At 43.7% G+C, this 27,771-nt stretch overlaps 1 protein-coding gene across 3 annotated transcripts in view; it reads right to left on the bottom strand.

Annotated features, from left to right (window-relative positions):
- The window catches only part of nlk2 (nemo-like kinase, type 2), a 130,497-nt gene that overhangs the window by 51,948 nt on the left and 50,778 nt on the right, over positions 1 to 27,771 (bottom strand). For all 3 annotated transcript variants that reach the window (XR_013844788.1, XM_080024711.1, XM_080024710.1), the window contains exons 6-7: positions 5,406 to 5,615; positions 4,022 to 4,123 (exon numbers count right to left, since the gene is read on the bottom strand). Coding sequence is in view for 2 of the 3 variants with exons in the window: in XM_080024711.1 (XP_079880837.1) it covers positions 4,022 to 4,123; positions 5,406 to 5,615 (312 nt within the window). In the remaining variant the exon portion in view is untranslated. The remainder of the gene's footprint in view (positions 1 to 4,021; positions 4,124 to 5,405; positions 5,616 to 27,771) is intronic.

The following is a 27,771-nucleotide window of genomic DNA, read 5'->3' as shown; positions in this document are numbered from 1 at the left end:
GCGTATTTAATTTATCAAAAAGAAAACCAAAAGAAACAAAATACTTATTAAAACAATTTAGCATCTCAGCTCTGTCATGGATAGTGGCAGACTCTGACACAATGGAAGTTGGAAGACTAGGGGAGTTATTTGGAGATAGAGATTTGATTGTCTGCCAGAATTTTCGTGGGTTATTCAAATTTTCAGTTGTAAGGGAAATATAATAGCTAGATTTGGCCTTCTTCACTAAGGCCAACTAAACTAGCCTAAAAATACAGCCAGATCTACTATGGAATGGTTTAAATCAAAGCATAGTCATGTGTTAGAATTAGGGGTGTACGGTATAAATGGTATAGAAGGTAAACCGGTATGAAGTTGCGCTATGATATGGATTTTGACTCTACCGTGTCAACGGTATAGAATTTAAAAGCAGTGATGAGAGCTACCAAACAATGAATGCAGGCGGCCGCTGCGTCATCGACGTGCCCACACATCCATGACTATGCTGCTAGATCCTGTGTCATTCACAAAAATAAAATAAATTGTAGTAGAGGAAACTGGTGGATGTACTGTTACCATGGTGATCGGCTAATATCACTAGTTTTACTTCAGAAGTGTCGGCCAAAACACCACCAAAACATCGCCCAAAATGTCAGAATATGAAGCATAAGACGATCAAACGAGGAGTAAGGATGTATCCGCTGTTTATTTCTTCTTTAACATGCACAGCAGCATACAGATCCCGGGAAAAGAACAATAGCAATACGCTCGTGATGACCCATTAAACAGATTTTGCAACAGGCGAATCCCGGCCTTTTAATAATGTGCATAAATTATAACTTATTACAGCGATCGGGAAACTCCATGTACTTACTCAAACAGGTGATGCAAAACAAACTCAGGGAAAGAACGTTTTAACCGTGGAATGATAGTTTACTGCGGCAACTTGCACGTTCACACAAGTGAGGGAGAAAGAAAAGGAAACTTCACTTAACAGAGGCTCCGGCTGCATACAGTAATAGCAAGTATTTTACCCATTCACAAGCATTCATTTAAAGATAAATGAATATACCGTGATATAATACCGTTACCGTCTATGCTTCAAATAATACCGTGATATACAGTGAGGTGCGGTGAGGTCAGCGAGTGGGTAGGCACTGAGTCCTGAAAGCCAGATATCTCTAAACCTATATATTGTTAAATCAAAAACAATAAACAACAAACAGGCACGCACGGCCGATTTCAAATAAGTTCCTCCCTTTCTTTCTCACACACACACACACACACACACACACACACACACACACACAGACGGGACGTATATGAAATGTCACGACGGTGACTTCAGGTTTGCCCGTAGCCTACTGTAGTTTGGTCTAAATGATTAAACATCGCATCCATCGACTTAACGGACCCGTCCCTCACACCGAGGGCCGAAAAAACGTAAGGCAACAAGTCAAACCTTCGCCGATTCAAACTACCGGTACTACTTCTATTCAACTTAAAAATAAAAGACAGCATTCATCATTATGTAGGACTACAGCATAACTGATGGCAACTCCACTCCATAAACTTTATCTTAATAGATAAAGTACCAGTAGCATATGCCCCATGGACCTGTCCAGCATCAGAATGTAACCATTTATCCACATTGCAGAGCTTAGGTTTGTCCGTCAGTAACAATGAAAACACAACTGCTCAATTGAATATAAAATGCAGAATGGATTGCACTCAGTATCAATTCATCCAACTTTATTATTAAATAAACCCCCAAAAAGTTTCTGACTCACCAATCTGACTCCCTGGCTGTAGAAATAAGCAAGACGATAGTAAACCAGTGACAGTCTGACTGACAGCACAGCTAGCTAGCATCCTTCCGTTCATGTAGGCTACCTGTCCGTTTGAAATGCTCGAACATTGTTTGTCCCTGTTGCTGCTGTACACCGTCCAAGGCTGGCGCAGGCCTTTCTCTTGCTATTCATTCTGTTCCTTTTTAAATTATAATCCAATTTGTTAAAATTCCTCCAGTCTGAAATATCCGCGGGCACAGACACGGCAGCTGCAATGTTGACTTAAAAATCCGCGGGGGTAACGCGACGTGAATGAGCATAGCCAACGTAATGACGTTGGCCTAAGCTGCGTAAATGTCTAGTAATATCTCGATTTTAATTGGTCCATGAATGATATGTAACGTAAAGGCTTATGTGGCATACCATTTACGTAAAAAAAGCACAAAGAATTCCGCTTATTTGCGTACATGTTAAATAATACAGAATCAAGTGCGCATGCGCGAAAACTTTTTTTTTCTTGCCGTCCACAATGAATAGGCGCAAAAGCACTGATTCTTTGCCGTACACAATGAATGGGAAACAGCAAAAGCACATTATTTCTTTGGCGTAACTTACTAACTGCCACCTTTCTAATCAAAACGTCTACACTTTTTTAAAGTAATCGCGGATTACATGTAAAGATCGAAATAATTAACAGTAATAATACAAATATAAGTTTATTAAATAAAAAAAAAATATTTTATTTTATTTTATTTTTTTGCACACGGCGCCAGGGTAGGCACTGCCTACCTTGCCTACCCTGACCGCACGTCACTGGTGATATACATTTTAGACCATACCGTACAGCCCTAGTTAGAATGGTCCAGTCAAAGTCCAGACCTCAATACAAATGAGAATCTCTGGAAAGACTTGAAAATTGCTGTTCACAGACGTTCTCCATCCAATCTGATGCTAAATCTGAAGCTCAAGCTATTTTTTAAAGAAGAATGGGCAAAAATGTCAGTCTGTAGATGGGCAAAGCTGGTGGAGACATACCCCAAATAGATTTGCAGCTGTAATTGCAGCGATAGGTGGTTCTACAAAGCATTGACTCAGGGGGCTGAATACTTTTGCACGCCACACTTTTCAGTTTTTTATTTATAAAAAAAATTAAAACCATGTTTCATTTTCATTCCACTTCACAATTATGGTCTATCACATAAAATCCCAATAAAATAAATGTACGTGTGTGGTTATAACGTGACTAAATGTCGAAAATTTCAAGGGGTATGAATACTTTTGCAAGGCACTGTACAAAAACCTGGTCAGCAATTATAGGAAGCGTTTGATTGCTGTAATAGCATAAAAGGCTTTTTCTTTTGATTATTGAGAAGGGTATGAATAATTTTGGACATGCCACTTTTAGTTCAAATGTAAATAAAAGCTGAAAAATATTTTTTTCCCACAATGATGCCTCTTGTACATCGTCTTATTATCTTTTGGGAGAAGCCTGTGTCATTTCCAAATCAAGAAAAAGCTTGCTGGTTTCATAAAAGTAACTAAGTCAAAATTTGTCAGGGGTATGAATAATTTCGGTTTTGACTGTTCTATATGTTATAATAATATTTTTTTCATTTTCTAACTCCAAACACACAGGAGAAGTTTTTTTTAGCCTTAGAAATGCTACTTTAATATTGATTTGGGTGTCATATAATATTTTTTGGTTTTCATCGTCCCATAATTATTTCGACATTCAACTGACATCACTGTTGCATGTTTATTCTCATAGCCCAGGTTGTCCTGAAAAAAAAAGATGTTCATAGCTTGATTGTGCATCACGAGGCACATGTTTTACAAGGTTTATTAGATAATAAATCCAGAATGACCAGAATTGGCTGCAGGCAGTTAAAAGTGCAAAAAATATACAGAAAATGCATAAAGGTTTATTTGAACTGCTTTGAATAGTTTTAATACAGGAGAACATCAGAATTTACTTTTTACTTTTTAATTGCTTAATTCTTTTTAATGTGTGCTATATCACATAGCTATCACATACTGAAATTCCTGTTAGTTAAGCTAATTTTGAAAGAAAAAATAATAATTATATGGAATTTAGATCGTAAAAATGCATTAGAGTTGTCTGTCTGATAAGTAGATTGAAGCCATATCGGACCCAATACAGATATTGGATCGGATCTGTCCCATCCCATGAAAACCCTACCTTCATTTCATATTTTGAGAAATACAGATGGGAAAGCTCTATGATTGCTTACCTGTTTGTGAGGGCCTCTGACAATGTGTGCACGAGCACCTTCACAGGCAGTCCTCATCGCCTCCATAGACGGAGTCCCCAGCAGGTCAGTGATTAAATCCAACTTCAAAGTTAAAAGACAGACCAACATACAACACAGTCAATAGGAGGTAGATAGTAAGGTCTGTTTCTGAATAGCAGGTCTCAAAAGATGTATATGTTGAGGTTGTTGAGGTGTGTTTGTGTTTGTGTGTGTCTTGAATCTAGGAGTCTGCATGCTTGTGAGATCCAAACTGTTTTGTGGAGCATATGTGTGAGTGTGAGTGTGTGCATGTCGATAGGAATAAAAAGGGAGATGTTTTTTTTTTATGTTTTTTTATTGACTGGCACCTGCCACTGAGGCTCATTAAGCTTTAGTTGGAAGCCAACACTTAAAAGTATTGCAAACTACAAGCTTTCTGTCCTCTTCTTTCACCACGTAGAGCTCTTGACACCAAAGGCATGCTGTTGGGCTGTGAAGCGATACCTTCCTGTTCCTGCCTGCTTCAAAATAAAAGTCAACTACATTTTTGGCCAATTATATATCTCTGAGTGAGAGAAGAGCGCTATATAAATAAAATGTATTATTATTATTATTATTATATGCTATTATTGTAGGAAATGTTCAGTTTGTTTTAGCAATAACTTGACTGCAAGCTACAGATAGTGGTTTTTAATGTAGTAAGCCGTGTCCCAGGGTTTGCTGTTGGTGAAACAAGTTTATTAGTTGTTAGAGAAGTCCGGCCGAACACCTATCAAGGCAGGAAGTTTCAGCAAACCGCTGTGGTCTCAAGAACTTTCTCACCTAAGATGAACCCTGCGCTCCTAATCGCATATTCTTTCTTTTTTCTATTCTACATACTACAACCGACAAAAAAAAAGAATCTAGTTAGCATGCAGTAGGCATACTATTGGGACATACTTTTACTTATTTATTTCATCATAACATTGCGCCTTGATCTTGCCTCTTGCTTTTATATCCGTCGCATCCCTGTTTGTTTTCATATGGAGCCTCCGTTGATGTGACGTCACTTAAGGTTCGCACTGGATTATGCGTCAAAATTGCACAAAGAGTATGCTGCTTTCTACACTAAAAATCTTGGCCGGATGTGGTAGACATCCGGGTCTTTCTAACCTCTTATCTTAAACCTGGCCACAAGTAGCGGGACATACTAAATCTTTTTTCTACCATACTAAATAGTAGAAAGTATGCGATTCGAAACGCAGGGTAAATGTACCCGCATTTGGGGAGTGCTAATCTTTAGCCCCTGATGTCTAGCATCTCGGCTACACTAAATCCTTTGAGGGTAACTGATAGTTCTCTCCAGTGTCATCTCATCTTATCTTAATAGAGTAAGAGTTTTTACCTGCTGGATGGGACTTTGGGCTTGGAAGAGGATGCGGCGCCCCAACAGCTCAGCGAAGATGCAGCCCACGGACCAGATATCGATGGAGTTGGAGTAGTGGCGGCTCCCCATGAGGATCTCAGGAGCTCGGTAGTACTGTGTCACCACTTCCTGAGTCATGTGCCGTGATTCATCCGACTCCTCTACTCGGGCCAGGCCAAAATCACAGATCTAGAAGACAGTATTAGTAATATTTATGTATTGATCTAATCTTATGGAAAACAAGTCCGACAAGTAATAAAGGCTACACTGTAAACACCCTAAACGGCAGACTGTGAAATGAACGTGAATCAAATTAGGTAACGCTTTACATTAAGGTCTTTGTTATAAGAATTAGTTAATAGGTAATAAGTCTTGATAACTGGTCCTTATCCGTGGATATGTGCAGTGCAACTACATGTCAATGTTGGGATGTGCATGTGGTTAGAATTTTGTGAAGATCAGAGGCAAATGAATTATAAGCAATCTTGTCCATGTACAACATCTATCTATCTATCTATCTATCTATCTATCTATCTATCTATCTATCTATCTATCTATCTATCTATCTATCTATCTAGCAAGAAACGTCTGGCTGTCTGTGGCTCTCATATCTCTCTGACTGTTAGTAAGATCGTCCTGAGCTTCCCGATGTGGCTTGCGTACGGCACGAGGGTGTGCATCCTTGATTTTGAAGTGTTTTGGACCAAATATGTAAAAGTTATCATATTTATATCATGCTAGCATGCGCATACTGAAGGCCGCAGTAAGGACGGCCATGAAGTAATCCCAGAGTAAAACTGCCCTCTTCTGATTTGATTGGCAGCTTGGACCAAAAACTTACATTGCCTTTTGTTACTTCCTCATTCCATGTTCACCCTCAACAGTGACTGCCGGGATAACTTTCCAAACTAAACGTTAAACCTTTCCACAGATCACCAACACCTCAAACCTGTCCTCTTTAGTGTGAACAATCGTACTTTACGCTACTTTCACTGTAATACAGTTAATGTATAGTTAAACACTACCACGACAGTGATGCTAATTTCAGTTAGCGTTTTCCATTTGAATTAGCACATTCTCTGATGGGGTTTGTGACATTCTGTGTTCGACACAAAGCAGGCAAGGAGAATGTCACCGCAGACTACCTATCGCGACTGCCATACGTTGTCGCTGCAGGAGAGGAGGGTGGTAGTGTGACATACAGTCATATGAAAAAGTTTGGGAACCCCTCTCAGCCGGCATTATAATTGACTCTGCTTTCACACAAAAAAGATAAAAGTGGTATGTCTTTAATTTACCAGGAACAGCTAAGTACTGGGATGTTTTCCAAACAAAGATTTTTTGAAAAGCAGTATTTAGTTTTATGAAATTAAATAAAATGTGAAAAACTGGCTGTGCAAAAATATGGGAACCCCTGTGGTCTTGCTGATTTTAATGCATGTAACAGCATGTAAAACTGAGGACTTTAAACACAAAATTGGTTGGATTATGTTGTTAAGCCTTGAACCTCATATAAAGGTCTGTTTAATCATGATACAAGGTATTTTAGGTGCCTAAATGCAAGTTCCACTTCTCTTTGACTCTCTGCAGAAGTGAGACAGAATGTGATCATCAAGACAGCTCCCAAAAATCTTAAAAACAAAGATTATTCATTGTCATGGTTTAGGGGAAGGCTACAAGAAGCTTTCCCAAAGGTTTCAATTGTCAATTTCTACTGTAAGGAACGTTGTCAGGGAATGGAAGGACACAGGCACAGTTGCAGTTAAACCCAGGTCTAGCAGACCAAGAAAAGTACAAGAGCGGCATATGCGGCGGATTGTGAGAATGGTTGCACACAACCCAAAGATCACCTCCAAAGACCTGCAAGAACATCTGGCTGCAGATTGTGTATCTGTACATGGTTCTACAATTCCGTGCAATTTGCACCAAAACATCTGTATGGCCGGGTGATGAGAAGGAAGCCCTTTCAGCGCCCACGCCACAGATACAGTTGCATGGAGTATGCGAACGCTCATTTAGACAAGCCAGCTTCATATTGGAAGAAAATGCTTTGGACTGATGAGACAAAAATTAAGTTATTTGGTCTTTATAAAAAGCAGATGTTTTGGTGCAAATTGCGCTGAATTGTTGAACGATGTACAGATACACAATCTGCAGCCAGATGTTCTTGCAGGTCTTTGGAGGTGATCTGTGGGTTGTGTGCAACCATTCTCACAATCCTCCACCTATGCCGCTCCTGTTTTTTTCTTGGTCTGCCATGCCTGGGTTTAACTGCCACTATGCCTGTGTCCTTCCATTTCCTGACAACGTTCCCTACAGTCGAAATTGACAATTGAAACCTTTGGGAAAGCTTCTTGTAGCCTTCCCCTAAACCATGACAATGAACAATCTTTGTTTTTCAGATCTTTTGGGAGCTGTTTTGATGATCCCATTCTGTCTCACTTCAGCAGAGAGTCAAAGAGAAGTGCAACTTGCATTTAGGCACCTAAAATACATTTTCTCATGATTAAACAGACATTTCTATGAGGTTCAAGGCTTAACAACATAATCCAACCAACTTTGTGTTTAAAGTCATCAGTTTTACATGCTGTTACAGGCATTAAAATCAACAAAACCACAAGGGTTCCTATATTTTTGCACAGCCAGTTTTTCACATTTTATTTTATTTCATACAACCAAATACTGCTTTTCAAAAAATCTTTGTTTGGAAAACATCCCAGTACTTAGCTGTTCCTAGTAAATTAAAGACATACCACTTTTATATTTTATTTGTGAAAGCAGAGTCAATTATAATGCCGGCTGAGAGGGGTTCCCAAACTTTTTCATATGACTGTAAAGCCCATGTCACTTAAGACAGTGAGTTAACGCACACACAATTATTGTTTATTCAATCCTGTATACCTAACATCTTCAACTCTTCCCAGGTGGCAACCAGGTGAATCAGATGGGCTGACACAGGGAGATACCATCTGATGGTGGCCCAGGGGTGACATGTGATTGTAGCTGTGCTTGTGTGTAGAGTAACATGTTTATGGAAGATGTGATTATGGACATAATCAATACAGGGAGAGGGAAAATGTGGTGTAGTAAATAAATGTTAACGAAAGTGTAAACTGGGTTAATTTGTAGTTGATTGATAGTTAACTGAATGGTTTGGCTAAGGGGAGGGGCTAGGCCTTTAAAAGCCTGCAAGCATTTATGACTGGGGGTCAGTCTGAAAAGTCAGTGTGTGACGGTAGAGTTATTTTTGAAGACACCTTTTTGATTAATCTTTTTGAATCTTTGTTTGGATGTCCGTTTTTGTAGTTTTGTCACTCCTTTTTAAAAAAAATAAAAGCACCTCATTACTTTGCAACTTCAGCCATTTTGTATTCATTTTTCAACCAACTCGACTCCTTGTAACATTTGGTGGCAGGTGGGATGGCCAGTCGCAAAGGTGAGCGTGGCTTTAAGAAAAGAAGTGGACTACGTTCACACAACCGGAACCCCCTTGGAATGAGGATGATTGGGAGACAGCTGTCTCATCAGAGGAAGATGCACCGCTGCAGAGGTTTGAAGCAGAGGGAGCCAAACCCAAAACCCAGCAGTTTCAGGCTGGACCAGCAGAAACAGAGGTGGGGCCTTCAAACAAAGAGGTAATAACTCTCTTCAAAGACTTTTTAACTGCTCAGCAGGGCAGAGATGATCGTTTCAAAGAGGAGCTTCGGGGCCTGCGAGTTTCACTTGAGGCCTCCAGACAGCCTGTCCTACATTCACCATCACCTGGGCCGTCTAACACAGCTGATGGAGGGAGCCCCCGAATTAACCTCCCAACTCCGTGGACCTCGAGGAGGGGGCCGACCGACGACTTCAACATCGGCCAATCGCTGTCTTTTTCTGGGAGACAGGAAAATCCTCCAGTGGGGCCAACAGTCATCCAGAGTCGGGAGCCAAAAATGCCAGTGTATCAGAAGGGTGAGGACATTGAAAATTACCTTCTCCGTTTTGAACGCATGGCAAAAACATGGCAATGGCCGAGGGGGCAATGGGCCTGTCGTCTAATTCCCCTGCTGACTGGAAAAGCCTTGGAGGCCTATACAGCTATGACTTTAGACTTTTAGACTTTTAGACTTTAGACTTTATTGTCCCCAAGGGGAAAATCTTTTTCACATCACATGTACATTTATGGGCTGCACGCCGACAGACAATAGACAAAAACAAAGTAAACATACATACAGGATATATAAACAGGGTGGGACTGGGGTGATTTATCTTGGCCTTTTGTTGAGGGCTGCTATGGCTGCAGGCACCAGGCTTTTGCCATAGAGAGCCCTCCGGCACAACAGGGACCTGTACCTGCGTCCGGAGGGCATGACAGTGAAGTGGCAGTTGAGTGGGTGAATGTTGTCCTGTGCTATTGTGGATGCAATGCGTGAGATGGCCTTGAGATTCAGTTCTGACAGTGTGGGTGTGGGGAGACAGATTAATTTGGCAGCAATGTTTGTGACACGTGTAAGCTTGACCCGGTTTTTGACAGTGAGCATGTTAAAGAAACAGGTGGAACAGTAGAGCAGGATGGACTGGACAATACTTTGATATAACAGAAGGAGGAGATGGGGTGCAACATAGAGTCCTTTGAGTTTACGGATGGCATACAGTCTTTGGTGGCTCCTTTTTTGAATGTCTGTTGTGTGCTGGTCGAAAGTGAGTTTATTGTCCAGTGTGAGTCCAAGGTATTTAAAGCTGTCAACTGTTTCTACTGTGTCATTGTTGATGAGAGTGGGGGGCTGGGGTGATGGGGTACCTATTGTTATTTCTTTTGTTTTGGCTACGTTGAGATGGAGGAAGTTATGTGTGCACCATTGGGAGAAGTGAGTGACAGTGTTGTGGTAATCTGATACAGAGTTATTGTCTGATAGGAGGGCGAGGATGGCAGTGTCGTCAGAGTATTTGAGGTAGGTGGTGGTGTGGGAGGGGCTGGTGCAGTCATTAGTGTAAAGGGTGTATAGGAAAGGGCTAAGCACACAGCCCTGAGGGGCTCCGGTGTTGGTGGTGAGTGTGGGTGATGTGGTTGTGCCTACCCGAACAGCTTGCCGTCTGTCGCTGAGGAAGTTGTGCAGGAGATGGATCAGGATGGGTGGAGTGTTGAGGTGGTGAAGCTTCTGGATGAGCAGGTGTCTTTGGATGGTGTTGAAGGCGGAGCTGAAGTCCACAAAGAGGATCCTGGCGAAATTGCCTGTGGAGTCCAGGTGCTGGAGGAGGAGATGCAGCAGGCAGGCGACAGCGTCTTCTGTGCCCCTTTTTTCCCTGTAGGCGAATTGAAGGGGGTCCAGATGTGGTTTGACGAATGGGAGGATGGTCCTGAGCAGCAGTTTTTCGAAGCATTTCATGATTATTGGTGTGAGGGCGATGGGGCGGTAGTGATTTAGTTCGGTGGGTCGTGATTTTTTGGGTACCGGGATTATTGTTGCACTTTTCCAGAGGAGGGGTATTGTGGCTGTGAGGTAGGATTGGCAGAAGAGGGAGTGGGCAATTGGAGCCAGCTCAGCGGCACAGGTCTTCAGCACCCTTGCTGGGATGCCGTCGGGTCCTGGGGCCTTGGATGGGTTGCACCGGCTGAGCTGGTGCCGAACTTCCTCCACTGTGAAGGGGGCCGACTCATTTGGGTCTATTGGGGGGAGAGCCTGCAGTGCTTGTATGCAGTTGTTTGTGAAATCCTGTGAGTCAAACCGGTTGAAAAATGTGTTCAGTTCAGTGGGGAGAGCATGTGTGGTGTGTGATTTTGTATTTCTGTGAGTGGGTTTGTAACCAGTGAGTGTTGACCATCTGAAAGGCTTCCTTAGTGTTCATGCTGCTAAACTTGTGTTCCAGGTTATTTTTTAACTGTATTTTGGCCATGAAGATTTTATTTTTAATATTACGGTTTGCAGATTGGAGACCAGCTGAGTCCTTGAGCCTGAAGGCTGTGTGCTTCTCTTTCAGGCATTTTTTTATTTCAGTGGTAACCCAGGGTTTTGAGTTGGGGTATTTTTTTATTGCTTTCACTGGTATGGTGGTATGTATGCAGAAGTTGATGTAGTCGGATATGGCAGTGACTTTGTTGTCCAAATCTCCGTCGAAGATAGTCCAGTCGGTGCATGCCAGGGAACCTTGGAGTTGTGCAGTGGAGTCCTCCGACCATTGTGGGGCGCTGCAGGACTGTGGGGGGAGGCGTTTTAGTACTTGTTTGTACAGCGGAAGTAAACAGATGACGTTGTGGTCTGCGAGTCCGAGCGGTGGATATGAAGTTGTCCTGAAGGCGTCTGAGATGTTACCGTAGCATAAATCCAATATGTTGTTTCCTCTGGTAGGAGTGTCAACATACTGCTGGAATGTTGGGAGCACGGAGTCGAGTCTGCAGGTGTTGAAGTCCCCAAAGATAAGCACTGGCGCTCCGGGGTACTTAGCTGCCATAGCGTTAGCATCCTCGGCTACCAGCTCTGCCGCTACGTTGACGTTAGCGCTGGGTGCGATGTACACACAGCTGACCACAACAGTTGGGAATTCCCGAGGGAGATAGTAGGGGCGAAGGGACACGGTGAGCATTTCCAGGTCTGGCGAACAGACCCTCCGGTGTGTTTTGATGTTGCTACACCACCTGTCGTTGATGTAAAGACAGAGCCCGTCGCCTCTCGTCTTCCCCGATTTCCTGGTTCTGTCTGCCCTGATGATGGTGAAGTTGTCCAGGCTGACCTCGTCATCGGATGCCGACTCGTCCAGCCAGGTCTCAGTCAGGGCGATGATGCAGATGTCTCTGAAGGCCCTTTCCATTCGGCACCGGGCGTGAAGGAGGTCCATTTTGTTCCGGAGGGAGCGGACATTCGAGAGGATGATGGAGGGGAGAGGAGGCCTGAAAGGCCGTCTCCGTAGTCTGCTTCGGACACCTCCGCGTCTCCCTCTTTTCCTTGGCCGGAGCTCTGGTGGGATAGCTACCGCCGGCTTGATGCTACACAGCGGTGAGCTACGGTGGAGCAGGAGTTCATCGCGGCCATAGGTGAGTAATCCGTTGACAGTGACAGGTTGTAGTGCGAGGCTATCGCAGATTAGCCATACAATAGTCACAGGGATGATGAATGATTTGTAGAGGGTGGTCATGTTTATCCAGTCCATACATACACAGACAGACAGTGAGACGAGACGTAGACAGACGTAGACAGACGTGGCGTGCAGCCGAGCGAGGTACGCGTGAGTGATGTCGCAGCAGAGCATGCGCCAAGACAGCCACGAATGAAGATATGGATGAAGATAAGTCTGATTCTTACCAGGACCTGAGGGAGGCGCTGTTGGACAAGTTTGACATCTCTCCAGAGACGTATCGTCAGCGGTTCCGGGCTACTTCAGGACCACCTGGGGAGACACCATCGGAGGCGTACCACCGGTTGAAGGGCCTCTACCGACGCTGGATGCGGCCGGAGCAGAGGAGCAAAGAAGAGTTGGGGGAGTCCATCATCTTGGAGCAGCTGCTTCTGGTGCTTCCTCCTGACATCAGGACGTGGGTGAGAGAACATGAACCTGAAGATGGATTAACAGCAGCAAAGTTGGCCCTGCAGTACTTGAATGCGAGGAAGGGGTCCACATCACGTCCAGCACGAGTGGATACCAGGGACTTCAACCGCCTCAGAGACAGCGTTCCGAAGTTCTTCGAAGGTAATCGGGGGACAAATGACCGGGGACACACTGCTCAGGCAAGTTTTCAGACTTTTGTATGCTATCATTGTCAGCAGCAAGGACACAAAGCGTCAGTTTGCCCTCTGAAGAAACCAAAACTGACTGGTCTGTGGTATGTGCCAAGAAAAGGTGAGCAAGCTGATAGCCATGACAGTTTGGCAGAGTCTAGATCTGTTCCAGTTAAAGTTAATGGTAAACCTATAACTGCTCTCCTTGATTCTGGTAGTTCAATGTCATTCATAAGAAAGAGTCTTGTTCCATGTGCCATTGACTACAGCCAGCAAACAGAGGTGTTATGTGTACATGGTGACTGTAAGCCAGAACCACACGTAGAGCTTACTGTGGAAGTAGAGGGGCAAAAGTATCTGATGACAGTGGGAGTAATGGAGAATTTACCAGTGGAAATGCTTTTGGGGTGGGACTTACCTGTTTTGTGTGACCTCCTTAGCAATGGTAAAAGTCTCTCCAATACTTGTGGGCTGGAGTCAAGAAAAAAAATGCAAGTTTCTTGTTTTGTCATGACACGCTCCCAGGCAAAACTCCAAGCTCAGTCTGGTGTACAACCTCTGCCAGACTTATGTGATCGGCTGGAACCCAAGGGCCCAGAAAGACACGTCGACAACGGCGTTTAGAGAAACACACTGGTACACCTGCATCACATGAGTTGCCTAATAATGCCTTAGCAGATGTTAAGTGGGAAATACCTGAGAATATTGCCATGCTACAACTGTCTGATCCTGTGTTAAAGTCTGTGTTAACAAAGGTGTTAGCTTCTGCTAGCCACACTGTCAAGGTTGGTGGTACTGAATATGTGCTTCACAATGACATGCTTTATCAGGGGGAGAAACCAGGTAGCGGGAGGTTAGTGGTGCCACTAAGCTGCAGACCACTTGTACTACACTTAGCACACACCATCCCCTGGGCAGGACACTTAGGTCACTATAAAACCTATTTAAGGCTAGGTTCTCGTTTCTTTTGGCCTTCAATGTACACTGATGTTCAGAGGTATTGCAAAACATGCCCAGAGTGCCAAAAAACCTGTGCTATCCGTAAATCAGACCGTGCACCACTCCAAGCTATGCCAGTCATTACCACCCCCTTCAAGCGAATTGCAATGGACATTGTGGGGCCCCTGGAGAAAAGCTCAGCAGGATATCAGTACATTCTTGTGATATGTGACTATGCCACTCGCTTTCCTGAAGCGTTTCCTCTCAGGTCAATAACCACTCCAAAACTGATCAGTGCTCTTGTCCAGCTGTTTTCTCGTGTAGGCATCCCGGAGGAGATCCTGACCGACCAGGGAACCAACTTCACATCCCGTCTCATGGGTCAGCTACAGAAGGAGTTGGGCATTACCGCCATCAGGACGTTTCCTTATCACCCTGAGACAGATGGACTGGTAGAGAGGTTTAATCAAACACTCAAGAGGATGCTCAGGAAGTTTGTATCTGACACAGGGAAGGATTGGGATAAGTGGTTACCATTTCTTCTCTTTGCATACAGGGAAGTACCGCAAGCCTCCACAGGATTCTCTCCCTTCGAGCTCCTCTATGGCTGGCCAGTCCAGGGACCTCTCGATCTGCTGAAACAAAATTGGGAGAAGAAGGTAAACACTGATGATAAGGGCCAAGGTGTTGTACAGTTTGTCCTCCAGATGAGAGACCGGCTGGAGCAGTACAGAGAGGAGGCCAAACTCAACCTCCTGGAGGCCCAGAAGAGCCAGAAACGGTGGTATGACCAGCAGGCACGCAAACTTGAGTTCAATCCAGGGCAAAAGGTGCTGTTGCTCCTTCCCTCCTCCACAAGCAAGCTACTGGCTAAGTGGCAGGGACCTTTTGAAGTCAATAGGAAGATGGGGCCTACAACATATGAGATCTTGCATCCGGAGAAGGGAAAACCGAAGCAGACATACCATGTTAACCTGTTGAAAGCCTGGGAGGAGCGAAGCAGTCCAACGTCCGTTACTTCACTACTAGCACGCCAGGTGATAGAGGAAGACGACTCTGAAGGTGTAGTGGAGGCCTGGAAACAGCCGGGAAATGTGGATCTCTCTCACCTGGATGGTAAGAAGCAAGTTGAATTACAAGTTATGTTTGACACTTTCCCCCAACTGTTTGCACAGAAACCTGGCCATACCCATAAGGCGCAGCACTCCATACGACTCAAAGCTGACCAGAATCCCGTACGGCAAGCCTACAGAGTACCAGAGCGGTTGGTGGCGGCATTGAAGACGGAGATACGCTTGATGCTGGAGCTGGGAGTCATCGAACCATCTGAGAGTGAGTGGAGTAGTCCAATTGTCATTGTGCCAAAGAAAGATGGATCCCTGAGGGTTTGCATTGACTTTAGGAAACTAAATGCCATCTCGTTCTTTGATGCTTATCCTATGCCCCGGATCGAGGACCTGCTGGAGAGGATTGGGCGGGCAAACTTCATTACCACATTGGATCTCTGTAAGGGGTATTGGCAGGTCCCACTGGAGAGCCAGTCCAGACCCCTCACTGCCTTCAGGACCCCACTAGGCCTCTTCCAGTTCACAGTGATGCCCTTTGGCCTGCATGGAGCCCCGGCAACGTTCCAGAGGCTTATGGACAAGGTGCTTCAAGGCTGTGAGGACTGCAGTGCAGCATATCTGGATGATGTGGTCATCTTCAGCCTGACGTGGGAGGAGCACCAGGAGCACCTCCGTCGAGTCCTAGGTGCAATCAATGCAGCAGGACTTACACTCAACCTACAGAAATGTGAGTGGGCCAAGCAGGAAACACATTACCTGGGTTATCGGCTGGGGAGAGGTGAAGTCCGGCCTCAGGTGGACAAAGTGGAGGCCATCATGAGAAGCCCAAGACCACGTACCAAGACGCAGGTCCGATCGTTTCTTGGCTTGGTGGGCTGGTACCGTCGTTTCATCCCTCAGTTTGCCACCCTTGCAGCTCCCTTGACAAACCTTACATGCAAGTTGGCCCGTAATCCAGTGGATTGGAGTGAGGAATGTGAAAGGGCCTTTCGAGGGCTGAAGGAGAGGTTATGCTCTTCACCCGTGTTGCAGAGTCCTGACTTTGAACGACGCTTCCTGGTCCAGGTGGATGCCTCAGGAGTGGGGCTTGGAGCAGTACTGGCCCAGGGGGAATCAGGTGAAGAACGTCCCGTGGTGTTTCTCAGCAGGAAACTTCTTCCCAGCGAAACCCGTTATTCCACCATCGAAAAGGAATGCCTTGCCATCAAGTGGGCATTGGATAGCCTGAGGTACTATCTGCTTGGGCGGGAGTTTAACCTCCAGACGGACCACAGAGCCCTTACCCGGATTCAGACAATGAAGGATCGGAATGCCAGGGTAACAAGGTGGTACCTAGAGCTCCAACCTTTCAAGTTCTGTGTTCGACACAAAGCAGGCAAGGAGAATGTCACCGCAGACTACCTATCGCGACTGCCATACGTTGTCGCTGCAGGAGAGGAGGGTGGTAGTGTGACATAAATCCCATGTCACTTAAGACAGTGAGTTAACGCACACACAATTATTGTTTATTCAATCCTGTATACCTAACATCTTCAACTCTTCCCAGGTGGCAACCAGGTGAATCAGATGGGCTGACACAGGGAGATACCATCTGATGGTGGCCCAGGGGTGACATGTGATTGTAGCTGAGCTTGTGTGTAGAGTAACATGTTTATGGAAGATGTGATTATGGACATAATCAATACAGGGAGAAGGAAAATGTGGTGTAGTAAATAAATGTTAACGAAAGTGTAAACTGGGTTAATTTGTAGTTGATTGATAGTTAACTGAATGGTTTGGCTAAGGGGAGGGGCTAGGCCTTTAAAAGCCTGCAAGCATTTGTGACTAGGGGTCAGTCTGAAAAGTCAGTGTGTGACGGTAGAGTTATTTTTGAAGACACCTTTTTGATCAATCTTTTTGAATCTTTGTTTTACTTTGTTTGGACGTCCGTTTTTGTAGTTTTGTCACTCCTTTTTTTTAAATAAAAGCACCTCATTACTTTGCAACTTCAGCCATTTTGTATAAATTTTTCAACCAACCCGACTCCTTGTAACAGGGTTGCTACAGGTGAAGGTAAACACGATCGCTTTCATGAAATGATTTAAATCCGTTTGAAAAAGCTAAACGAGCTAAACCCAAAGCCTGAGCTTGGCAGTGACACACACACACAGTGTGTGTCACAATTGACTGCTATTGACATGTTAACGTTATTTGACAGTTAACCATTCTCCTTGCTAACGTTGCATCCATCCAGCTTATTACAGAAAGACCCAAGGTGATAATGACGAGCGATGCGACAGCCATTTCAATTATGTGTTTGATTAGCTTAGAGACTAACCACAACTCAGATCTTTTTGGGGGGTTTAATGAAACAAAAACTACTAATGATTCTTAACCTGCTGTAGCCTATTGTCTGTTATTATATTTGCATGGTGGACTTGATCATTCAGCTCCACTTAAATTATATTTCCAGATTTTAGTTGACTTTTTTGTTCTTTTTATTCCTTATATAGGGAGGGGAGAAGAGAACTGATAAGGGCATCATGAGCCATGAAGTTATGAAGATAATAGTTACTTAAGCCTTGGAAAGCTAAATAGGTAGCGTTGTTAAAGGTCACATATTATGCAAAACACACTTTTTAAATGTGTTGGAACATATGGGTCCACGGTGTGCCTACGGATTGCCAAAAAAAATAAAATCTCTCGTTTCCTCACCCTCTCCCTTTCTAAAAACCTCTCCAAATACTCCAGTCAGAATTCTCGCCGACTATAATGTCACAGTCGGCACAGCCACTTCCCCATATTTTCTTTATATGTCCATGCTTCCCCCTCACATTAGTAACCAGAAACTTCCACCGTGCAGTAGTCTATGATAACCCCATCCCCCCCATTTCTTATTGGTCCACGGCCCCGAGATCCGATGGAAAATTTTCCGAGCGACAGCCATGTTGTTTTCCCCGCTAAGCGACAAGATGCCCCAAAGCATGCTGAATGTTACATACACCAACACAGAATGCTTTTGCTCATACTCCACTAATTTATCTTAACCACAGCAGTCTATTAATGCATCGTTTTTAATAACACAACGGATAGGAAGCTACTTGTGCTTTTTTTTAAACGGTGAAACTAAAATAATAGTTTTTATTGGTATTTTTGCCTGACTGGTGTATAGCTATTAGCTTTGGGACAAGCAACCAGCTTTTGCTCATAACATGCTGTTTATATTCCCCACAGCAGTCTGAAAATGCCTCGTTTTTAGCAAGACAAAGCATTGGAAGGTAATAGAGTCGAAGTCTAACTTTGAAGCAAATTTTTTCACTGATTTTAGTAATATTTTTAGCCGTAAGCTGCCGAGCTAGCTTCGCAGTAGCCTCCATCTTTTGCTGCATTTTTATTGTGAACATGCCGTTTCCATTAACTTGTGGCTGTCAGTGCATCTGTATGAACATAGTCTTTCATGTAGACAAGGATCGGTCAAGTCAAACTGTTCAAAGTGCGGGTGAGCTCCTGCGTTACTAGCACTAGACATGGTTCTTCTCGGGCTAAACCTAACCGTGGTAACATGCAGTGCCGGCACGGCAAGCTATGGACCTATGGGCAGACGCCAATGGCTTCGCTTCCATACAGGGACGTGGGGAGCTGGTCCGTGTATGGAATGTTATTTTGAATTAAGATCGGAGTCCAAAGTGACAGAAAGGAATTACCGCTCGTAATTTCGTTTTACCATTTTCCAGCTGGAATGAAGAAACGAAAATTCCATCCGAATTTTCCTTTCTTGTTTATTGGTACAAAACGAAAAACGAATATGACAGAACAAGGAAATGGGTGAAGGAAGGGTTTTGTTACTTTGTATTAAGAGCTTAGTCCCAATTTAAGGAGCTATTTTCGTCCGATTTCCCTTTGTTGGATTCAGACATGAAAACAAATAAACGAGCCTCATTGGCTGTGCCACTGAGAGCTTCCTGCTGCTGTATTTCCATCGTAAAAGTAGCCTTTATAATAGGATCATAGCATACACTGACCCATAGCCTATGCCCTATTGAGCACAATCTGTAAAATGTATAGCCTACATGTTCGAATAAATAATAGGCCACATTTAATTTTTTTATTTTAATGTAAAAACACGTTCTCACTCCCAACCACTCAACATTTCTCCCCAACTCGTCCTCATTGACGAATGGTGGTCAGTGTCCCTTAGAGAGAGAGAGAGAGAGAGAGAGAGAGAGAGAGAGAGAGAGAGAGAGAGAGAGAGAGAGAGAGAGAGAGAGAGAGAGAGAGAGGTGCAGGCTGAGCTTTTTTTTTCAGCACCCCCTGCTGAGAATATGTTCACGCGGCTTTGTGCATGTCTGTTTTATGTTGGCGAGCCTGCATAAGTAGCCTATATTTTAGAGAAGTTTCACATCTGGCCAGCCTATTATGTAGCCTAGTGATGTGCCGAGTCCTTTTATTTATTTATTTTTGCCTCGCACCCGGCCGAGAGTCAAGCAGATCCGCCGGGGAGGACCCCCAGACCCCCGTTATTGTACAGACCCTAAATAAACGTGCCACACCGAGTTTTAATGAAACACACATAATCTCTTTTCTGGCTATACGTTATAGTGCAGCACCCCCACATATTGGAAAAATCCTGGCGCCGTGCATGATGCTAAAGGAAAACCATCCCGTTCTGGGACTGCCACAAGATCGACTTGTGCGTGGAAAGGAAGACAAATCTTTCCTCTCTTCTGGTTGAGAGACAGGAGTCCGCGAGATGGCCAATTTGTTATAGCCTACCAGGATGATTGCAACCTGGTTGTATAATGCTATGATTGTCGCAGCCGTTAAAATGAGGCTATTGATTTTCTGTTTACAAAGATGTCTGAATTGTTTATTGTTTATGAAAATAGACATTTTGAATTGAAATGATATTGATGATAATGATATTATATAGCTACTGTTTATGCCTAGACTGCTTTGTTTTTTGTGGGCGGGCTTTCCGCACCGACCAGGTAGGCCAGGTGTGTGTTTGTCATGATGAAAAATAAATGTCAAGGGAAAGAGGCGGTGGTTTAAAAAAGTATTTCGACCGCTTATTCACTCGTTGCTTACAATGGCTTATTCGTTTCCCAGTATATTTTGCTTTATTTCCAAGACAGTTTTGTTCTTTTTTGAGTTGTAAAATAAAGGCAATAATTTTTTGAAGTCGCGAGTGCTTGGAGATTATTGGAAGCTAGTCGAGCTGACCTCGCCTTCTGTACCCAGACAATGATACTGTCATACTTCAGAATGTATAACAGGTTTCAACATGTGAAAATAAAGTGTCTACTTGTTAAACATGAAGGCTATTGCACCTAGATTACCTGCGCGCAAAAGTAAAGCTGCGTGCGTGTGTCCTTGATTAATGCGCGTGCACGTCAATGAGCAGGGCCTCGCACCTCCCCCTCCCCCCCCCACACACACACACACACCTGCCACGGACCTGTCTATAGCCTACTCATAACGTCTATAATCCACGAGCCGAGACCGCAGGGAGGACCACACCACAGCTGGCCGCCCCAATGGCTTTTTTTCCATGGGGAAATTATGAATTTTACCTAGCAATGGCAAGACCACAGGTCTGTTTTTATAATATTGTTAGCGAGAAATATGCATTAGACTATGATCGCCCGATCAGCGTTGGGTCAATCAACTCTGAGCGTGTTCACTCTGGGTTGAGCGCGTGCGTAAAAGCCATAGTCAATGATCGCTGATAACATAAACAAATGTGTGATCCTAAAACACTCATGTTAATAAAACAAAGAATGATATATGCCTATACAACTAGGTTTATTAATCTGAATGTAGAGCATGTTCACGATGTGTAAGGTGGCCGCCTATATATGAACGACAAGAGGGCTGAGAACAAGGCTACTAATCAGATAAATGATCGATCAAACGAAAAATCATCAGGAAATGATAAAAACATCCCGATGGAGATTTCTATGGAGTGATTTTGCTTTAAACTGTACAGGGTCGCGTTGTGACAGACAGTGACTATTTCTTCAGTTGGAGCTGCAGCGTAAAGTGAAAACAAACTCAGAGTAGGTCTAACCATCTATCCAGCAGATTATAGTCACGGCGTATATTGCGGCTTTGGCGATGTGTTCACTCCTGATGCTATGAACGCTATTAAAGCAAGACTTAAAAAAATAAAAATAAAAATCAGGAAAAAATCAATGTTCCGACCTTTTATTATATGTCCAACCATGCATTTTATTTAGAGGTTGATTATAGCCTATTTAGGCGTATTATGTGCTGCTTTCTGAGTTCCCTACTTTCTTATTGCAAGCATTGATCACAATCTGAAGATAAATGTATCAGTTTTCGATCCTTTTATAAAGGTTACTTTTACGCTGGAAATACAGAAGTAGGCTCAGTGGCACAACTGACGGAGCGCTGCAACCAATCAGGAGAAGTCCGCCCACAGACGGAAAAGCCAATGAGGCTCGTTTATTTGTTTTACTGTCAGAATTGAATGTAGGAAATAAAAGCTCTCCGTTCTTCCGTTTCCTTTCTGTCACTTTGGACTCAGCTCTTAATACAAATTAACAGAACCCTCTGTTCACCCATTTCCTTGTTCTGTCATATTTGTTTTTCGTTTTGTACCGAGAAACAAGAAAGGAAAATTCGGATGGAATTTTCGTTTCTTCATTCCAGCTAGAAAATGGTAAAACGAAATTACGAGCGGTAGTTCCTTTCTGTCACTTTGGACTCCGATCTTAATACAAAATAACATTCCATACACGGACCGGAGCTCATAGATTGTATATTTACGAGGGGAGCTGCAGTTCGGTTTCAAAAATAGGCCATCGTGAGATTAGCTGAAAATCAGGGTATAGAGGCATACTACAATAAATGATCTGAACGGTTTTTCAGCAAACAACTAAAGAAAAACGTATTAGGGACCTCTAAGACCATATAATATTGACAGAAAATTGTATAATATGAGAGCTTTAATATAAGTAATCAATAAAATCAGGGGGAAATAATCAGTAGGGGCCGAATTCACAAAATATTAAATTTTAGCGCTAAGAGCACTAAAAGTTCTTAGTTAAGAGTATTTTCTTAAAGCCTTAAAAACTTTTACGAAGGAGTGTGAGGAACTCCTAAGCTCAGATAAGAGGGCGGGTTGACCCTATTGCTATGGATGACATCATGTTCATACCTTCTATGGCCTCAGTGATTGGCTGAGAGGGAATGAGTTACTAAGAGGGATTTTTTTTTTTTTTTCGTAATTCACATATTTATTAAATGTTCACAGGTGGTATTTGGTCACAGGATACAGGGACACATGATAAAAATTCATAATACAAAATCATATTTCATGGCTTCCATATCATTGCTTTCATGGTGACATATACCAGTGATTCTTGAGAACCGGGACAAAAGGCTGGGACAAAATGTAACTGCTGTTATCTTTAAAAATAAAAATATTTAAAATTGTAGATGTTATTAGGGATTAAGAATAGAATGTTTGGAGCACAATTATCCCCTTAAATTAAATTGTATTATTATTATGTCAAATTTATGACACTTGTTATCTTCTCATGATGTCAAAAACAGTGTGTCCACAGAGAAGGTTTCAATCTTTCATATGCAATAAAACCTATTAAAAATGTAATTTAATGATTAAAAAGAGCTGTTTTCATCGAAAGGCAACACTAAATAATCTCTCATATCAATAAAAAAAATTCTACAACACATGTTTTATTAGGTTTCTAAGTGGGGGGACACTTTTTGTCACCACCGTCAGACATTTCATTAAAATTTAATAAAATCAGGCAATATGAGGGGCAGCTGTCTCCGTATTGTTACAAGCTATCTGTGCAGAGTACATTAGAATCAGACAGGCTCTGATTAGTGTTGTAGTTTTAGAATATTTTACATTACAAATCTTGAAAGTCCTGCCTCACAACCATGATACGTCTAGCCTGGCTCCGCCCGCCTACCTACATCCGGCCAAATTAAATTTTCCCTTCAGTAGTCAGTCTGGTGATGGGGCGTATTAGTGGGATCCTGCTCGAACAGATTTCTGTGTGTCCAATCAGCGAACAGAGCGAGTGGCTGAGAACGATGACGTCAAAATCGCGCTCCAGTTTCAGTTGAATGCTGCGTTCCTTTATACTCGGAAGAAGGAGATTTCCGACTTGGTCGTTCCGAGTTCCGACCTGTCTGTGTTCCAGTGCATCTGCTCACGAAAGTATGGACGCCGAAAACCTTTCTCGTCCAAATAACTAAACATTAGGCTCTAACAAGTTACCGTTGCCAGTACCGGTAGATCCATAGACCACAATATGTAATGAAGTCGGAAATTTCCGAGTTCCCTGTCCAACTGGAACGCACCGCCAGAAGCCGGCTCATGACACACGTGACGACCAAACATTATGCGATTGGTTGGCTAATCCAGAGTGGCACTGGGCAGATCCAATAGTTTTAAACTTCAACAGACACCCGCCTTCAAGTGAGTGAACGTTTTCCAATTACAGCACTTCCAGACCTGTACAAATGAAATGAAGTACGATGGTCTGGTTGGACCAGGCTATGATACGTCAACACCGACTTACAATTTCTGAAGAAGTTTATGAAATGTTTCGATAATTTTATTTTCCTGAAGTAGTTCATACTAGCACCTATCATCAACAGAAAAACCAAACTGCTACTAGAAAAACTCTATTTGTTCTGTTTAAGAAACGTTAAATATGTCAACACCGTCAGATATCAAAAACATGTATATTCATATACATTTTGAAAATATTTTTTTGTGGCTCTATCAGTTTTGGTGAATATTTGTGATCACTATACATCTCATTGGTCCAGCATAAAATGAGGGAACATTTATTTGTGTTTTTTGGTGTCTGACGGAGTTGACACAAAATAAGGAATGGCAAGCTAAAAAGCCCATGTTAAAAAGGAGAAGCAAGGTAAAAAGTCCATTTTGATAAACAGGACAAAAGCTGGGAGGTTGTGTCAAACCTTAGCTCAGTAGCTTAGTATTTGGATACATACATGTAATTTAATTTGCCTAAACATAGGGTTTGTATTTTTTCAACATTGCACCCTGTTTTGTCCCACTTCTCAAGAATCACTGATGGAGCGTAGCGTTAGTTCAGGCAGGGTACGGACGTCAAGCCGGCTGTCATCTGGGCTCGTCAGCTGACAGCCAGGATACGCCCCTAGCGCACCATTGGCCGTACACTCATTTAAGCTGCTCTAGCCTACCTACTGGTGCTGCTTCCTCTGTAAACTCTTGCAACTGCTTACACGAACGACATGGCTGTCAGTTCACTTGCTCTACTTACCCTGCTGTTGGCGTGTCGATCCACTCCATTTACGACCAAGATTCATGGCAGATGGACAAAACTATGGATTATCTCAGCTACAGCTATCCGAAGCAGAGGAAGCCATCCGTATGCAGAGCGGCGTTTCACTCGTCGGAGCTCCCGTCGGGCAAGTTAAAAACCTCAATCACCCAGCATCGGCTAATGGCTGGGGCCAAAACCCTGGAAGTTACAACCCCGGCCGCGGCGGCCCAAGAGAGCACACGAGTTGGTTCCAGTCTCTTGGGTGAGGTCCATGGATCCAATCACGGGTCCAGCCGCCGCAGACAGCTCCGTGATTCGGAAGACAACGTCGTCCTCCCAGCGCCGCTCTACATCCAAACATCACTTGCTATGATGTATTCCCGCATCGAAGCCTCGGAGTCCGGTTCGGCAAACTCAGCGGGTCCATGACGTTCCCAGGTCAACAAGCTCCGGTCCTCTTCCCTCTCCAGCTGAGCAGCAGCAGCAGCCAGCGGCTGCGTCGCCGGCCGATGTCGTCACTCTAGTGGGTAGCGAGGCATCACTATCCCGCGGAGAATGCTGGGAAGTGTAGTTCCGGTTATTTCCTCTGACCAGTGGCAAAACTCCAAGTGTTAGCCTACTCATTACACCCTACACCATCTGTAGCTTTGTCTGGCTGTGCGAACTACGCATGTCTCGCAAGCCCCTGCTGCTTACCTAGTTAAATGCGTGCCTCGCTTGGCAGTATACGGTGAAATATATATAAAAAAAAATAAAAAAAAATCTAACTGCTGAGTTGCCAGGTCGGGCGGCCTAATCAAGCATTTAACGGCTACCGTGCTCTTGCATTCATATCGCTAATACGAAGCAATTAAATTGAGGGACACTATAACAACCTGGCATTTCATTCTCAACGCTAGTTCTGCTTCTTATATTCCATGTGTCGGCTAAGGTATTGCAGCATTTTAGCTTGTGTTATCAACATACTGGATGTATTGATTTCTAATCAAGTAGTCACCAGGTGGACAGAACCAACACGCCGTGACAACGAGGGGATACGATTGGTAATGCATGCATGCATCCGCCCACTCTAGTAGGTAGGCAATGCTGCTTTTTATGAGTGTCCGTTACGGGCCGCATGGTTCAGGGATGATGATGACGGCTAACTAAACAGACGTGTGGCTGTTTATTTGATCGGATGAAGCTTGATACAGTCGTGGTAAAGCATAGACTGTATGGGTAAAGGTACGTGATTTCGTCTTATCAGTGTGGCTCATTAAATGGTGCACACCACCGCTGCTGCAGTCTCTCCTATCTCCGAGCGCAATAGCCTATGTTAGGCCTCATAGGAGCCATATTCATTTATTCTGCTACGTTCATGTTTTGCGCTCCATAACACTAGGGGGCTGTATTGGGTGTGGCCATGGGCGTAAAATTGCGTATGGACCGTGTGGACGTGTCCATACCAATATTCAAATGTGCTGAAATTGTCCACACCAATATGAGAACGAGATGACAACGACGAGAAAGGGTTAATGCGTTGCCTCTTTATAGTCCCGCCTTATGTATTTTGTGATTGGCTTTGCCTCCTGTTGGTTGTCGTGGGTTGTGTTTCGGTTAACGGCGATTGGTTGCTTCATTTGAGAGCGGTAAAACCATGGGTAAAACAGCTTCTGCTGTAATTTCGGGACGGAATCAATCAGCTCAGCTGCTGCGCTGTGAATGCGGCTGAAGGAAGAATGTCGGGGAAGAAAAGGAAAGGAGAAGACATTCGGAACTGTTTTCACCAAACAACGGTAATTTAAGTTAGTAATCACTCACTCCGGTTCACTCATAAACTGAAATTCCGAGTCGGGGACAGCCCTACTGTGAAACATAAGCAGCCAAGGATGTATGAATATAAGAAGTTTTTTTGTGCAAAACGATTGATAGCCGCTCAACTCTTGACTACCGTACTTTTCGGCCTACAAGCCGCAACTTTTTCCCCGTTTTTCGACCCTGTTATTACACAGCACAGTATATATTCTGTAGCTACTAGGGATGGGCGTTAGTAATCGAGTACTCGAGTACTCCTCGTTTCAAATGATCTCGATTGGTGGATGAGGAAAATCGTTTTTTTGTTTTTTTTAGTGTTTGTAGCCTTTAGGCCGGCCGGCCGGCCGCCCCTATTTTAAAATGTTATATACGTGTACAAAACGGCACAAAACGGATATAAAGTTTAACAAAATTAAATATTTTGATCCAAGTTAAATAAACTAAGCGTTGTGTCAAACAGAAACCGCAAATAACTGCCACCTCCGTGCAGCGCAGCCAGTGTGTGGTCTCCACAGCACCGCAGAGCTGAATGCGGTGCTGGAAAACTTGGAAAGTCACATAAAGAAGCCAGGCTGACTTCGGGCACATTCGAGCAAACGACATTTAAGAAGCCTTTATTATGGAATATAGGATTGAGATTCAAAAGCCGACCGGTGTAACGTTCCGTTAACGAGGAATTAGTCGCGGTAATTAGTCACGGACAGGAGTGAGCATTACGCGGTTGGATATACTACTACTTCTACTGCTTTGGTGAGTTATTTAGCCTATCTATGTGTTTAAATTGTAGGACAATAATTTTATTGTATTTGCTGCCCTTCTTATTTTAAATGTCTATTTTGATTGTTAGCCAAATACAGCCCATGCTTTTTTTCTCTCTTTTTTCTTTTTTTGGGGCGGCAGTGGCGAAGTGGGTAGGGAGTTCGCCTCTGGTGTGCAGGGTCGGAGGTTCGATCCCCCGTCTCCCCGCCACATGTCGAAGTGTCCCTGGGAAAGACACTGAACCATGAATTGCTCCCGATAGTTAGCTTATGGCGCTTTTCCACCGCAAATGTAACTCGACTCGACTCAACTTGGTTTGGTAGCAGCACGGGTCGTTTTCCACCGCAAATAGTACCTGCTGAACGTGGGCTGGGTCGTCGTAAGGGGCTGAAAGCCTACTCCGGAGCAAAGTAGCAGAGCAGAAATTGCGAGCAGTTGTTGCACTATTAACTGAACCAACCGCCAAAAACACGGATGAAAAATGTTTAAGAAATACCCCCCTTGTATCTGTTTGCTAAAAGAAGTAGAAGAATATTGCTACGGGCCATTAAAAGGGATGGTTGTTGTCCCGATGTGTGACTCTGCCACACAGTCAGCTGTAGGGATGCGTCACGTACATCCCTATGCACGTAAACACGGGCATTATAAAGTTGACTGTTTAGTGCTTGTTTCAGGATACGTGTTTTCAAATGCAAGCCGTGTCTCAGCCTGAATATTTTATTGAGGTAATCAGTTCAGTCCGAGGCTTGTAATGTAATCGCTCGCTATCATGTCTGTCCCAGCTGGCTACTAT

This window comes from Ammodytes marinus (assembly GCF_949987685.1).
Source record: "Ammodytes marinus genome assembly, chromosome: 3".
Classification (NCBI taxonomy): Eukaryota; Metazoa; Chordata; class Actinopteri; order Uranoscopiformes; family Ammodytidae; genus Ammodytes; species Ammodytes marinus.
This window is presented reverse-complemented; position numbering and strand designations above follow the sequence as displayed.